This window comes from Falco punctatus (assembly GCF_963210335.1).
Source record: "Falco punctatus genome assembly, chromosome: 6".
NCBI classification, from domain to species: Eukaryota; Metazoa; Chordata; class Aves; order Falconiformes; family Falconidae; genus Falco; species Falco punctatus.
Window position 1 is genome coordinate 75,164,595 of NC_137585.1, and position 13,840 is coordinate 75,178,434.

General features: G+C 40.5%; 1 protein-coding gene across 6 annotated transcripts in view; it reads left to right on the forward strand.

Moving 5' to 3' along the window:
* Window positions 1-13,840, forward strand: part of MAGI2 (membrane associated guanylate kinase, WW and PDZ domain containing 2) — a 761,916-nt gene that overhangs the window by 726,967 nt on the left and 21,109 nt on the right. For all 6 annotated transcript variants that reach the window (XM_080391914.1, XM_080391915.1, XM_080391910.1 and 3 more), the window contains one exon: window positions 5,843-5,981. In XM_080391914.1, the coding sequence (XP_080248040.1) occupies window positions 5,843-5,981 (139 nt within the window). The remainder of the gene's footprint in view (window positions 1-5,842; window positions 5,982-13,840) is intronic.

Below are 13,840 nucleotides of genomic sequence, written 5' to 3' on the forward strand. Positions count from 1 at the left end.
TGGGTGTGGGTAGGCGTTTGTCCCAAACAGCATGGAAATTCAGCCAGGGCCACGTTCTGCAGAAAGAAAGAAACACAATGCAAAATCAATGTGTGTAAAATTGCCGGATTCATAGCTGTGAAGAGCACGTTTCTTCAGAAACAAATACAGCTCAGGCAGCAGCCGTGCAAGCTTCCCAGGCTGGCTTGCCAACACGCTTCATCCTTGCCAACACCTTAAGCCAGTGGGAACGTCTGGAGGGTGTGGAGGTCTATCCCTCCAGCTTTGTAGTCTTTGCTGAAGACTGCCAGGAAGGTTACAAATCAGAGGTGATGCCAGTCTCGGGGGTGTCCCACAATGCAGGGCCTGCCTGTTGGGAGTGGGAAGGGGTCCATCCATTTGTTCCACATGCCTGGCCACCAAAACAGCTGCCAGGCTTGCAAAGGGCTGCGTTCATTGCAGCGTCGTGCACGGATCCTGCGGAATGACACCTTGAAATTAAAGTTGATTCCAAAAAGCCGAAGGCAATCTTTGGCTTTGTGAGATTAAAATATTGGATTTCAAGGGCTGTGCTCTCCAACGCTTTCCCTGCTGTTTGTGGATTTAAAACTTGGTGATTAGGATGCATGCATCCTCTCAGGCTGTCATGCGAAAACTGTACCTGAATGGCATGGGAGCTGAAGGTGTTATTTTAGGGATGGGTAGCTCTCCAGATCTGGGGAACTTTTTTCTGTCAATTTCTTGAAAAAAATGAAATCCGTAAAATGTAACATAGCAGAGGACCTAAATGCCATGCAAAACAATGATGTTGCTATATTGAAGTTTATCTGTTACAAAACTCTGGTATTTCATCTGAAAAGCTGTATATCTCCATAGAAGGCAGCTTTGCCGAAATGCCTCAAAAATAATGGTCTGATATTCAAATGTCTCACTGTCCATGACAGGAGCTAATGCCACAGGGTCATACCCAATAAAAGATATGGGGACTCAAAGCTTGATGCTGCAACACCTGTTAGGTGCCTGGTGTCCTGCTAGATGCAGAGGGAAGATTAAATGTGTAAGGATGATATCCAAGCAGTCTGCAAGTATAAAAGGTAACAAGAAAAGGTAACAAATATATTAAAATAAATATGAAGAACAGGAAAAAAGAGGTCCGTTGCTTGCTGAGAATGTGGAGAAGGCTGAAATATTCAATGCTTTCTTTGTATCAGTCTTCACTGAGATGTTCAGAAGGACCATAAACTTCCATCAACTTCAACAAAGACAAATTAGTATAAATCAGAACAAGGAAAAAAATGCTTAAAGTGTACTTGGATTCAGGTCTGCTGAACATGCTGATGTTCATGTATGCTCAATGAATATGAGAAAGTAATTTCTAGACTATTAGTAATTATGTCCAAGAATTCAAGGACAAGAAGGTTAGCAGCAGACTAGAGAAAGGAAAACATATTCCCTCTTTTTGAAGTCAAATAATAGAGAAAAGTTCCTTAAACTTTCGTTCCCAGAAATAATCTGTGACAGGTTATCAATAAATTGAAAAAGTCCTCCAACATGTAAATTTAGGAAAGCAAACCTTGTCATACCCATCTAATTTTCATTTCTTATTTTGGGCTTACATTTTTATATTTTTGTGGGAAAAGGGGAAGTAGAATGTATAAGGCATCTTCTTTTCACCTCTCAATACTACCTTGTATGAAATTTGCAGAAAAAGAGGAAACAGACTCTACGTGGAATCACTGTAATGTGGTTACTGAAAATAATCCCTCTTAAAGGCTGCTCTCAATGATTTTCTGAACAGTAATTACAAGTGTGGTTTTGAGAGGTCTAGGATGAAAACAGCTCAATTCAATGATTTCATTAATAATTGGAGACCTATTGATAAATAATAAAATAAAATTTGCTGATGCCAAGACGTCTCTATTCTTAAAGGATTTAAAAGGACTTTGAGGAACTGACTTAGATTTCAAAATGAAAATTTCATACTAAAGCAGTCAATCTGATAAAATTCACTGAGGTGCACTAGGCTCGGTTTAGGACAGAGAAATCACAATATGTACAATGTAGAATGAGGGATAACAGTCTAGACAATACTGCTGGGGATAATCTTGGAATCCAAGCTATTCGTGTGTTAAAAAAAAGTCGAAGGTCTCATTCTGGAAAGATTATTAATAAGTGTTTCTCCCACATGGGAAGAATGTTATCATTTTGATCCGTTCTGCCTACCCCGCACCTTTTAGTAATATCTCCAGTTTAGAGACTGTGGACAGACTTGGAAGGACCCAGAACACAAGTATAGAGAAATGTCATGTGTGGTATAAAACTGCAGGAATCAACTTTTGATCCTGAAAAGAGAGTAATGATGATTTCATATAACAAGCACTGGCTTCTTTTCAGACCTGTTTCTGTGCTTACCATGACCTTTGGCCTCACCTTGGTGTATCTTCAATATGTGGGTATATTTAAGCTGCTCTTATACAATCACTGGATTTAAAAGAGACAGAAATAGCCTCACAATACCTAAAAATCTGTTTCACAATAGCAAACATGGGAGAGGAAGCACATTTGAGTTCCTGGACAGAGACAGTGCGTACAGCGTGGTTTTCTCCCATATCAGATGTAACAGAATCTACATTGGCAAGGGGAAAGAAGGGGAGGTTATAAATGTTTAACTGCAGACAAAATAAGAATAGGAATTTTTACCTTATTAGGCACACGGGGAACCACTCCTCAGACAAAGTTTTCTCTTTTGTATGAATACCCGAGATACGAGTGTAAAGTCTAACGAAGCTTTTCTCAGGATAAAAGTGTTAGCAATATTTCTTTTCCTTGTTGTTTTTCTTATCTAATCAGAGCTGGTCTTGGGCTGCAAAGGCAGTATAATTCAGTTATACATCAGTCAGCCACAAGACACACATGCATGGAATACAATTAACCCACTGCTCCTGCAACTATTTGTTTTACCTCTGGTCTCACACTCTCTGATGTAAATTTCAGAACACCTAATTTTTGCAGGCTTGTTTCTTTCCCTTCCTTTGGTCGCATAACAAAGATGCTGGCCTTTTTTAAGCTGTTCCAGTTTATTTGCACATAGGATTTTATAATAAAAGGAACTATCAAATCACCTACGTGCTTCCTTTAGAGGAAAAAAAATTTAATCCACTGAAATACAGAAAAGGTTACATTAATACGAGAGAATTCCTGCATGTTGACCAATGAGAACAGAAGAAAGGCAAACAGCAAGGGGAAAATGTGACATTAACTTAACCTTTTTACATATTAAACTGTATTAAAATCTCTTCCTGTCTTTCTGCTCTGGAGTGCAAAGGATTTTATTTGAAGGACTGTACATGCTCTGCACAGCTTTCATCAGTACTCATTTTAAAGGCTATTTATCAAGGAGTGTTAAAAACACCTCCTTCATTTGATCTAATCTGGCACTTCTCTCAAAACATGCTAACAAGATCATTTTAAATACCTTCTGCAAAACATGTTCTATCCAGGCAACATAACACAAGAAAGAACTGTCATTAAGCCTTTGGAAACTCTGAGTTTGCTTTTATAGCATTTCTACCAGGGTTTAATTGTTTCATGACATTTAGAAACACGTTTTCCCAAACTGGTTGAATTTTGTCTGTTTGACTGACTAAGTATCCTTGTGGGGATGCTACAAATCCATCTTCTGTCTGTGTTACGGAAGTGGTAAGAGAGATTTTCCATTTTTGTTCCGAGTGTGTGCAGCCACTACATACTACCAAAAGTCAGAGTGATGCAAACAGCCTTGCATGGCCAAACCTGGGGGCATCTCTCCACAGCCCAGAGAGCACCTGCGCTGTGTGTCACTGTGGCCTACAGGTCATCAGAAATGTCTAAAAATGTGTACTGCATGGTACGACCAAATGCATTCTTCCTAACAGAGAAAATCCACTAAGGGAGAAATTTACTTCAAAAATAAGGCCTTTTTGCACAAAATAATCCTGTTCTTTTGCCCCCCCTGCTCAGTCTGCCGCATTTACAAAGTGCTATAGCAAGACTGAGAGGTTTTACTCGGATCAATGGCTTTTAAGTTAAGTACTGGCATAGATTGCATACAGGATCCTGGGAGAATTCTTAAAATACACTGCAGCTCCTATTGCCAGAATATGAATTCTTATTGACGAGCACTGCCATAGCCCTTTTAGTAGCATTCTGTCTCTGAACAAAAGTAGGGACTAGATAACTTCTTGACGTCCCTTCCAGTTTTCTTTGATGCTAGGAGTCTTGTTGACATTTCATATTATGCACATTTATTTGTTAAATACTATATTTCAGACTCAGGAAGGAAGGAAAGCCTCTGAAGGATTACACTTTTAGTTGACAGAAATACAATAGCAGCAAAGAAAACATACAAAACAGAAAACATTTCAATGTCCAAGGCCAGCTAAGAGCTGGTTTTGTCAAGACAGGCTTGTGTGAGGAAAAGGATTTGCCCGTCATCATGGAATCTGTACAGTCCCCTTAAAAGCCTCTCTAGGATGTATAGGCATTGTTATTTTAGTGCAGTGGATACGCACAGTGAAGAAACCGTTGATGCAGACCGAGGCAGTTGTGATCCTTTTGTGCAGATGTGCTCCTCTAGCGCTGATAAACGAGTTTGCTGGAGCCACTGCACTGAGACCCTCGTGCACCCCTCCTGGCTGCCCATCACCTGGCCCCACACTTCTACCAGCACCAGGAGATCAACCCTCCTGCTGGGCTCCACCTGGGACACCCCTCCGACGGGGCTGGGAGGCTACTGCAACGCACCTGCAAGACATGAGCTCCAGAGGCTGTGGTGCCACTGGTGTGAGGCTCACATGTCACCTCACCCTGGTGCTCATTCAGCCCGCTCCCAAAAGAAGTGAGCGGCTGCGGTATCGCAGCACCAACCAAGCTGTACAGCTGCTGCTTCCTACACGTGCCGTATGCCATGCCGAGCGGGCACAGCAGAAAGCAGCCGCTCCCCTGGTCATGGAGAAGGTTTCCAGCATCAAAAGCCAGCTCTCCCCATGGAGAGAAGAGCAAAACCAAAGCATCCCAGTGGGAGGCAAAGCTGGGAGGGAGGTTGGGGTGAGTGGGAGACACAGATATCAGTGCCCCACTTTACCGCTGTAGAAATAGAGGCAGAAAAAAATCATAATGAAGCTAACTCTGACTGGAAAGCCAGCCAGGAGGCGAGTGGCAGCAATCTGTAACCAGAGCCGTGAGGTCGGCTGCTCTAACTAGGCAGCGCAGCCAGGGGCTCTGCTTACTCTGACCAAAAAACCTTCTGTGGATAAATAGTGCAAAGCATGCTCTTGTAAGAACTCCAGCAAACACACATGGCCCGTGCCATAGCACTGACCTTTCTTGGCTTAATATATTGTTTCATAACAACTCTTAATTTGGTGTGAAACTTTACTACCAAGGTTTAGATATGCAGATGTTGGGTCTTTGTATTTGTGCTTCAAACCTCTCTTTTCTCTATGAAAATAGCAAGTTAAAAGCAGCAAAGGTCTTCTGGCACCTACACAAGACCACAAGTTAAGGTGTAGCACAATGTTTCCAGTGATTCCAACATATCAAGCAATTAAGAAATCAACTTCTTACGTGTAGAAGATGTGAGGCAAGTTCCAAATGCATTACACCGATTTCAGCAGAAGATGAGCAACATTTGATACACCACATGCAGAATCCACTTTGGAGGTTATTTAATCTGCCAGTAATATCCCTGAGACAGACAGGAACAAATTTACCTTGATGTGTCTGTCTGTCATTCAAGTAACCTGTGATCCATTGAATATGTCTCTTTCTGAAACGCTCATTTTACTGCAATTCTGTCTGACTCAATATTCTTCTTACCTGACAGGTAGGAGATCAAATAATTGAAATCAATGGAGAAAGCACAAGGGACATGACACATGCCAGAGCAATAGAGCTAATCAAGTCTGGTGGCAGGAGAGTGCGACTGTTGTTGAAACGTGGAACAGGCCAGGTCCCAGAATATGGTGGGTTTTCATCTTTACGTTTTTCTATGTGCATGAGCCTATATAAATTAATTATATTGCTTTTGAGTTAAGTAGCAATTGCAGATATTTATATATTGTAATGTCCTGGGGCATGTCAAGTATGGGCTTAAGTGCTTACCTGAGTAGAGGTGGACTTATTCACGTTTGTTTCCTTGGCTTGAGACGATATATGTGTGTACATCACTGTCATCTGCTGCCCTCCCAACACAGGCAATGGCTTATAAGATGTGCACTGGAGGAAGCACTTTGAACCCTTTAGGGGACATCTCTGAGTGTGCTGGGAGTTGCTGATTTGTCCATAAACTGTCCTTTTCTTCCTCGATTGGTACTTCTCTGCACATTTTCAATCACAGCAGATGATCTTGTTGCCATGCAATGCAATGGCCCAGGTTTAAACTCAAAGCATTAACAACAATGTACTTCTTTCTTTGACAACCTCACCCTTTATATTATCTCTGACAATACACACGGATGATCAAGTAGAAGCCACTCTGAATAAAAAAGGAGACTTTGCTCATTGCCGTGAGAAAGCAGGATCCATTCTTCTCATGTTTTGTTTCAGAAGGACTTCTGAGACTGTTTTAAGTATTTCAAAAAGTGTGAGTCATTTAGACAATATAGAAACCTTATTTCACTACTGAAATGACAAGAAGTAAAAATAAATTATCCAAAGGTAATTTCAAAGACAAAAAGCTCTTTTTGAAAATTGAAACCAGGGCTTACTCTAAAGTATGATGTGACAATGTCATATATTTACATAAGTTCTATGATGTGCACAGCTGGGCCTGAAATCTCACAGGAAAGGGGGTCTTTTTAATGAAAATATCTTGACTTCTTTATGCTAGGAGGTCCAAAACTCTATTAAACTTTTGTAATGATACTTTTGAAGTTCCAGCAACATTTCCCATTAGAATCAGAAATTGCTGTAGCTTATGAAAATTCGAAGTAAGACTTAGACTTAACTGTAGGTTCAGGTCAATCTTTGTTAGCAACATAAATTCATTACCTCTCTTTGAGACATTAAAGTTCAGCTCTAGTGAAAGTCAGAACTTCGCCAGCTGTCAATATGCATGGTAATTGCACCATTTTCTTCCCTAAACTGGAGCCAGTTCTGTGGCTGAGGCAATACTCGGGATAGCGTATGCTGCTTTTCTTTCCAGCTTTCAAGAGCTTCTGAATAAGGGCAGCAAGGATGGGCCATAGTCCACTCATCTGGTGATAAAGTTAGTGAGTTGTCTTTTGGTGAGTAGGAACAAAGCCAAAATGGCTTTCAGGGATTATGATGAATTGGTACTAAGACATTTAATATCAATTTGAACCAGTGTATCATCCTTTCAGAGAGACCTCCAATAGAGATTCAGATCAGCTCCAAAATTGTTTTGTAGGAGGAAATGAATCAATTTTAAGGAAAGAACAAACAAACAACCAGGACTGGTATAGCGGTAGTAATACCTCTCAAACAGCAGAATTGTATACCAGCAGTTCTCTGGTTCTTCAGGAAACAGTTTAATCTCAGGAGGGTCACGGGAGGCTGCTATAAGCAAAGAATCGATTGCAGTTCAGACCCATTCCAAATCTGACTTTCTTAAGATCCTAGTTCTGGGTGGCATTTAAACCTAGGTTTACAGGAGATCCAGAATGGATTTCTATATTTATGTAATCCTATAAATCTGAACCTCATTCCAGAATCATAAGAAAATGTAAATAGCTGCAAAAACATGTTCAGTGTAAATAGCATTTTTTGGGGGTGGGGGGAAGTCTCCTCAAAGGTGTAAATGTGCACGGGCATCCCCTTCCCAAGAAGAACATAGGTAAAAAATACACATAAACCACCAAAAAGACAGACATAGTCTATAGTGCTAACAGAAAGAAACAAGACAACTTCACAGGACACTTTAAAGCCATGCTCACCATTTGGAGAGGCATTTGAAATGCTTACATTAGATCTGTAAAAATGCAGATTACTGCAAAATAGAAGTTGCTACAAAGAAGTGCTGGTTAATCAGATCATTCTTCTAGCTGCATCACCACTTTACCGCTCTGTACAGGAGGAGAACTAAGTAGCTGTGCTTGAAAAAGCTGTGTTATCCTACTGCACTGAAAAAGCAGAAAAACTGTTCGGGAGTTACTTTGGAATGTACACACAACCTGTAGAAAGCATCACAGCAAAGGATATCATCCACATTTCTGCAATTCTTAATATGTGCATTATGCAGGCAGAAAAATGTTAGTGCTGAATCCAGTCTGTGGGCAGAATGGAAGCAAAATAAGAAGATGCCTGTTGAAATTAGCTGAGATATTAAAGTCCTTCATAGGTCATTTCCCAAAGCAATAAGAAATACTCTAAGAACAAATATAAGGTGCACATAAAAAGCAACAGCAGCCTGCTTAGGAAGTTAAAAACAGAAATTAACAGAAATTATTAAAACCAGAGGGCAAGTCTTGAGAAGGCCACATCTCAAGGGTAAGTCATTGTGCACAAAGAACGTCGGTCAGAGTATTAACAGAAAAGCCAGAAAGAATATCCATTGCAAATAATGGAAAACTGAACACAGAGAAGATTGTGACAGTAAGCTTGAGGACAAAGAGATCCTGAGGACAGCAGATAAACTAGTCAATATTTAGTAGTTCCTTCTTCTTCCCACCGGAATTGCACAGTTGCGATGTAACAAGAGTAATTGGAGCTTTTTTTACTGAAATAATCAGCCTTTTTTTCTCTCTCTTTTTTTTTTTTTTTTCTTTTTGCAAGTACCTGTCAGAAATATTTCTTATTCTCACCAGGGTTCAGCTCTGGAGACCATCAATGGGAAATAAGACTTAGTCGAGTGTAAAAATGCAAGGCTGGAGGACTGAGCTGGTATCTGGATTGCAATGGTGGTGTGCAGCAGAAGCCTAGGGAGAAATATAAAAACAGAGCAAGTGTACCAGGGTCCTCTCCTGGATATTCTCTCTCATTCTCTGTCAAGAAAAATAGTCAGGGACTTCCCAAGTGAGTTGTAGTAACGCTGTGTTAAAAGACCTTTCCAACAGCAGTGGCATTCAGACTCATAGTGTTAAAAAGAAGGAAGCTTACCTAGAACAACTCAACCAACCAGCCAAAATCTGTCACACAGCATCTTTCAGTCTTCAACTTTTTTATTTCCCTTGTGCAATATAATCAGTGCTTTTTAAATTCCAGAGCCATGTTTCTGTTAGTACAAAATACGGTGGTGTACATTTAAGTGCAAGAACTATCAGTGTTTGAATGGTGATGTGATTGACACCAGTAAAAGCAGTGTTAAGGAAAAACCATCAATGGTAAGAAAGTGATCTGCAAAAGAAAAGAATGGGTATTGAAAAGAAGAAAGCGCTCAATGAAGAAGCAAAGAACAAGCTCCTTAGGAGGATGTAAATCTCATGAATGAGTTATGTCAGTTTATGCTCCCTGGAAATCTGTCCCTGCAAGCACATCTAAGAAAATTCTGGCTGGGCTGAAGCACTATTCAAACCGAGGGGAAAAAATGAAGTGTGTTGCAAATGCATCATTTACCTAAACTCCAGCTGCTGATTTTGCTTGAAAACAAATGCCAAAGATCCCAGAGCACATCATAGGGAGAAATCCCCTTGTAGCATGTATGGTAGCATCAGAATTCGTGGGAAGGCACATGGATATGATTAATGCTCCAAAACGATAGCTGATTTCCCGGCAGGGTGCAGCAAAAGAAGCTTAGAAAACAGAAGTTTTATCACTCAGCATCTCAGAACGTGTTTGCTGAGGATAAGACTAGCCAGAGGAGCTGTGCTTCCACTGAAGGTGAATTATCACAGCGCATCCAAACCCAAAGAACATCAGTGTGATGTTTCATAGGAAACAGTCTGCCAACCACATTCTCCAAAGAACCAAGTCAGAGTAAGAAATCATATTACTGCGCAAAAAAGACTAGAAGTACTGCTGGGAATCCTGCTCCTGAAATGCACTTAATGCATGGGGAGCCTGGCTGGGGGGACTGTGTGGTTCCGTACATGCCACAGGACACAAAACTCACGTCATCGCTGTAGCACTGAGCACTCCTCAGACCGGCATTAAATACAATTTGAATAAGATGACAGACCAAGATTTTTCTTGCAGTGGCTGCGTCTGCCTAAAAGGTTATTGACTTCAGCAGGAGCTACTGGGTGCGCAGCACTTCAGAAGATCTGTCGCTCACACTGTGGGAACCTCATTACAGATGCTTATGTATTTCAGGCTTAGCCATAGCTGTATAAACACCACCAGAAAGACATGTACATTGCACAGCCGAACGTTGGAATGAAGCAGCATCCCTATAGGCAAAACACAGGGAAACTGTTCACAAAATTGCAAAATAGTAACATTAAAGATGAAGTAAACCTAACAAATCACAGCCTCTCCATCTAGCAAGGAGTTTTGCATGAGGCAAGTAAATTCTAATGATGGATCAGCCCCAGGAAGCTACAGTTTTCTCTGAGAACAACCACAGTTTTCTGCAATTATTTGTGGAAGAAGGTCCCTAGGAAAGCCTGGGATGTTTTGTTTGCAGTCCCAGTAGTCCTGTCACCTTGCTTCTGGCGTACTACTCTTAGCCTTTCCCAACAGGAGCTTCTGCTACTCAAAGCTACATTAAAATATGTATGTTCCTAGAAGGACCTGAGAGCACTGGGTCTTACAACCAAATAATTGCAAACAAGGCATAAAGGTGGAGGAGGCCGAGGCACAGTTAACACTTGTGGATGGTCTCCATCCCACCAGCAAGGCACAGCCTCCTGCCCCAGATGCTTTCCATCTGGCACTGCAAAGGGAGTGGAAACACTGGATTTCACCTGTGAGGAACATCTAGAAGAAAGCTAACATGTTTCCCTTCCTGCTTTCACAGCAGGACTTCAGAATCATCGTTTTTATCAAGTTCGGTAATTTTTCATAGAATCATTCAGGTTGGAAAATTCATAGGAAATTATGTATTTCAGGCTTGGAATTATGTATATTCAGGTTGGAAAAGATCCCTGAGATCATCAAGTCCAACTGTTAACCCAGCACTGCCAACTCCACCACTAAACCATGTCCCTAAGCACCACATCTACGTGTTTTTTAAAAACCTCCAGGGGTGGTGATTCCACCACCTTCATGGGCAGCCTGTTCCAGTGCTTTCACTTAGCTTTAAGTTGCTAAAGAGCTCCTGTAGAATGTTGTAAGTTTTAGATACTACAGCCCATGCATACTGAGATTATGGAAAACTTTTCCATTGCCCTGTCTTGGAAACCTGGGTCTGGCCCTGAGCATGCTAGGTCACGGTGTGGTGCTAACACACGCAGAGCCATGAGAACCAGAATCAGTGAGGTCTGATGAATAAGGAAGCTGTGTTACAGGGCTGGTTGGTGCTTTATGGATTTACACAATGGTGGATCTTTCCTTCCCTTCCCCATCTTGCTTGACTTCATTAAAAGACATGTCCTGGGGTTGCATTTTGCATTTCTGGAATTTCTGTTTCTTCACATGATGCTAAATTACATACAAAACTCACCCTGTGGGTTCATGACATTCAGGTGGTGTTACAGAACGAGACTTTAGATTCAGTTTTTGATATTTAAGGGAGGAAGAGTTCTTTATGCAAAAGATAAGCTTTAAGTATGCACAAAATCATTGCTGGTTAACAAATAAAAGCTGCAAGTTATTTAGCAGTAAGGTATTTTTGAACAGCGTGGAAGAAACTCTCTGCTCATGTTTCAGCACTACCTTACCAGCAAAACCAGAAAATGTCAGAGTTGATACCAATACAAGGATTTTTCATACAAATAAATCAGAACAGTTCTGAAATGCGTTAAACCTTTTGCTTTTGATTTGTTATGACTCCTTCAGAAAGCACCTCAAGATGTACTCCACATCCATAGTCCAGGTGAATCTATGTTCTGAATATATATGCCCAGTAGTTTCAGTCATCCACTAATATTTAGACTTACAGCATGCTTACTTGTCTTAGCTTTACAGAAATACTTCTTTCCTGTTTACATATAAGCTTTTTACTCAGTTGTTCTAAACTTACTAAGAATTCTCTGCTCTAACAATAGTAAAATATTTGTATGTCACTGGTTCTGTTAATTCTAATGATTGGTCCTAGGCTGTTCCTCCCCTTCCTTTAGGAATGGTACCTTCCAGTCTCTCCATGTGCATGAAAAGTGACAAGCATGGGTCCCCATATTTCTACTTATTGGGCCACCCTAAAGACACGGTTTGTAAACTCTGCATGTTTATCTTTCTAATACGCTTTCATTTCTTACAACTGTTAATAGTCTTTTCCAACTTCTTTTCTTACATGCTAGCTCACTTAATAGTTTCTGCAGTATTCAGCTTTTCTCTCATAACTGATGGTCTGAGATATCTGTCAAAGCAGCTATGCATTTTACAAATCTCTTTTAATATCTCAGATAACTGGTTCTTCATGTTACACTGCTGCTAGTGCAAGAAACGCAGCCATAGGTCTGCTGTATATCTGCTTTTCCTCATGACAAAAGTTTATCCCCTTAATATGACTTTTCAGTTTGAAAACCTTAAAATTTTGAGAATCAAAGCTGTATTTTCCCACCTTCTTACGGCACTTGGCTTGCAAAAATATTAGTAATGTGAAGGTGGAAGTTAGGTGCTGATCTTAAAGAGTATTTACATGCAGCCTCTTGAAGAAATAACTAATGTAAAATTGAAGACTTTTTGGAACATGCTGTAAGGCAATAATCGTTTTTTAAACCCAGCGGTTACCCTGAATTTACACATAGCACTTTGCACTTGATTTCAAGCTATTTTCTACATAAATCAGATCCAACTGCACAGATTGTTCAGATACATCAAATTTGTAATACAGATTCATGGCTCAGAAATGATACCTGGAAAGCAAAGGAAAAGAAAAGCTTATTTTTCCTATTTTTTTATTGATTGCTGTCATCACAGAAAATGAAGAAGCGTTCAGATGCATTCAGCCTGTCTGCTGTTGACTTTGCACAATGTAGTGTATTTGCTAAAATTATAAGGCCAGTCTCATGCTATTGAAGTACACAAATTGGAAATAGGGAGTTTATACCCAAAGGTATCCTCCTAGCCTTTGAGCTTTGAGCAGCTCCTCCAGTGCGACGCCCACAGAATTCCTGCCTCCAGCACCCAGGCACTAAGCTATGCTTAACTTATCAGTCTTCTGCGTGCAAATCTGGGTAGTTTAATCGATTGCTTGCATGTGTTTCCAGTTACAGCTCATTTCCAATTTGTGTCTATAAATAAGAACTTTTTGAACACAGGCCTGTCCCTATACATTGCAAGTGCAGAGCTGGACCCATCTAGAGGCTAAAAACAGTACTGTGCTAAAACCAGTACCTGTGCGGTTCAAGCATTTATGTCACCATTGGAGACCTCCTAGCAACAAAGAAGTTCCTGCATTGTCTAGAAATCTGAATTCATCATTCCTTGCATTCTCACCTTTCTTCTGCTTTGTTCTTCACTTATAGTAGTCCAGAGAGATCATGAGGTTAAAAATCCAGGCTGACATTAGGGCCATTTTGAAGTCCCAGTTGTCAAGCATAGGAAGTTCAGTGAACTGCAGTTCCACTACAAGTGTTAGTATATTTATAACCACAGCTTTCTATGCATCATCTTCATTTCCCCTCCTATAGCATAATAGACAAAGGAAATAAGCCTTTTTTCCTGAAATAAGTAGAAAAATAAATTCTCTATAAATACAGCAAAAGTTAGTTTTGCACAGTCACTCAGCTGTGAATGGTTCTGATTATTTACTTGGCAGGAAGTGTTAGGACAGATTTTTTTTTTCCCAGTGAAATATATCCAGAAAATCAAAAGCAATTTA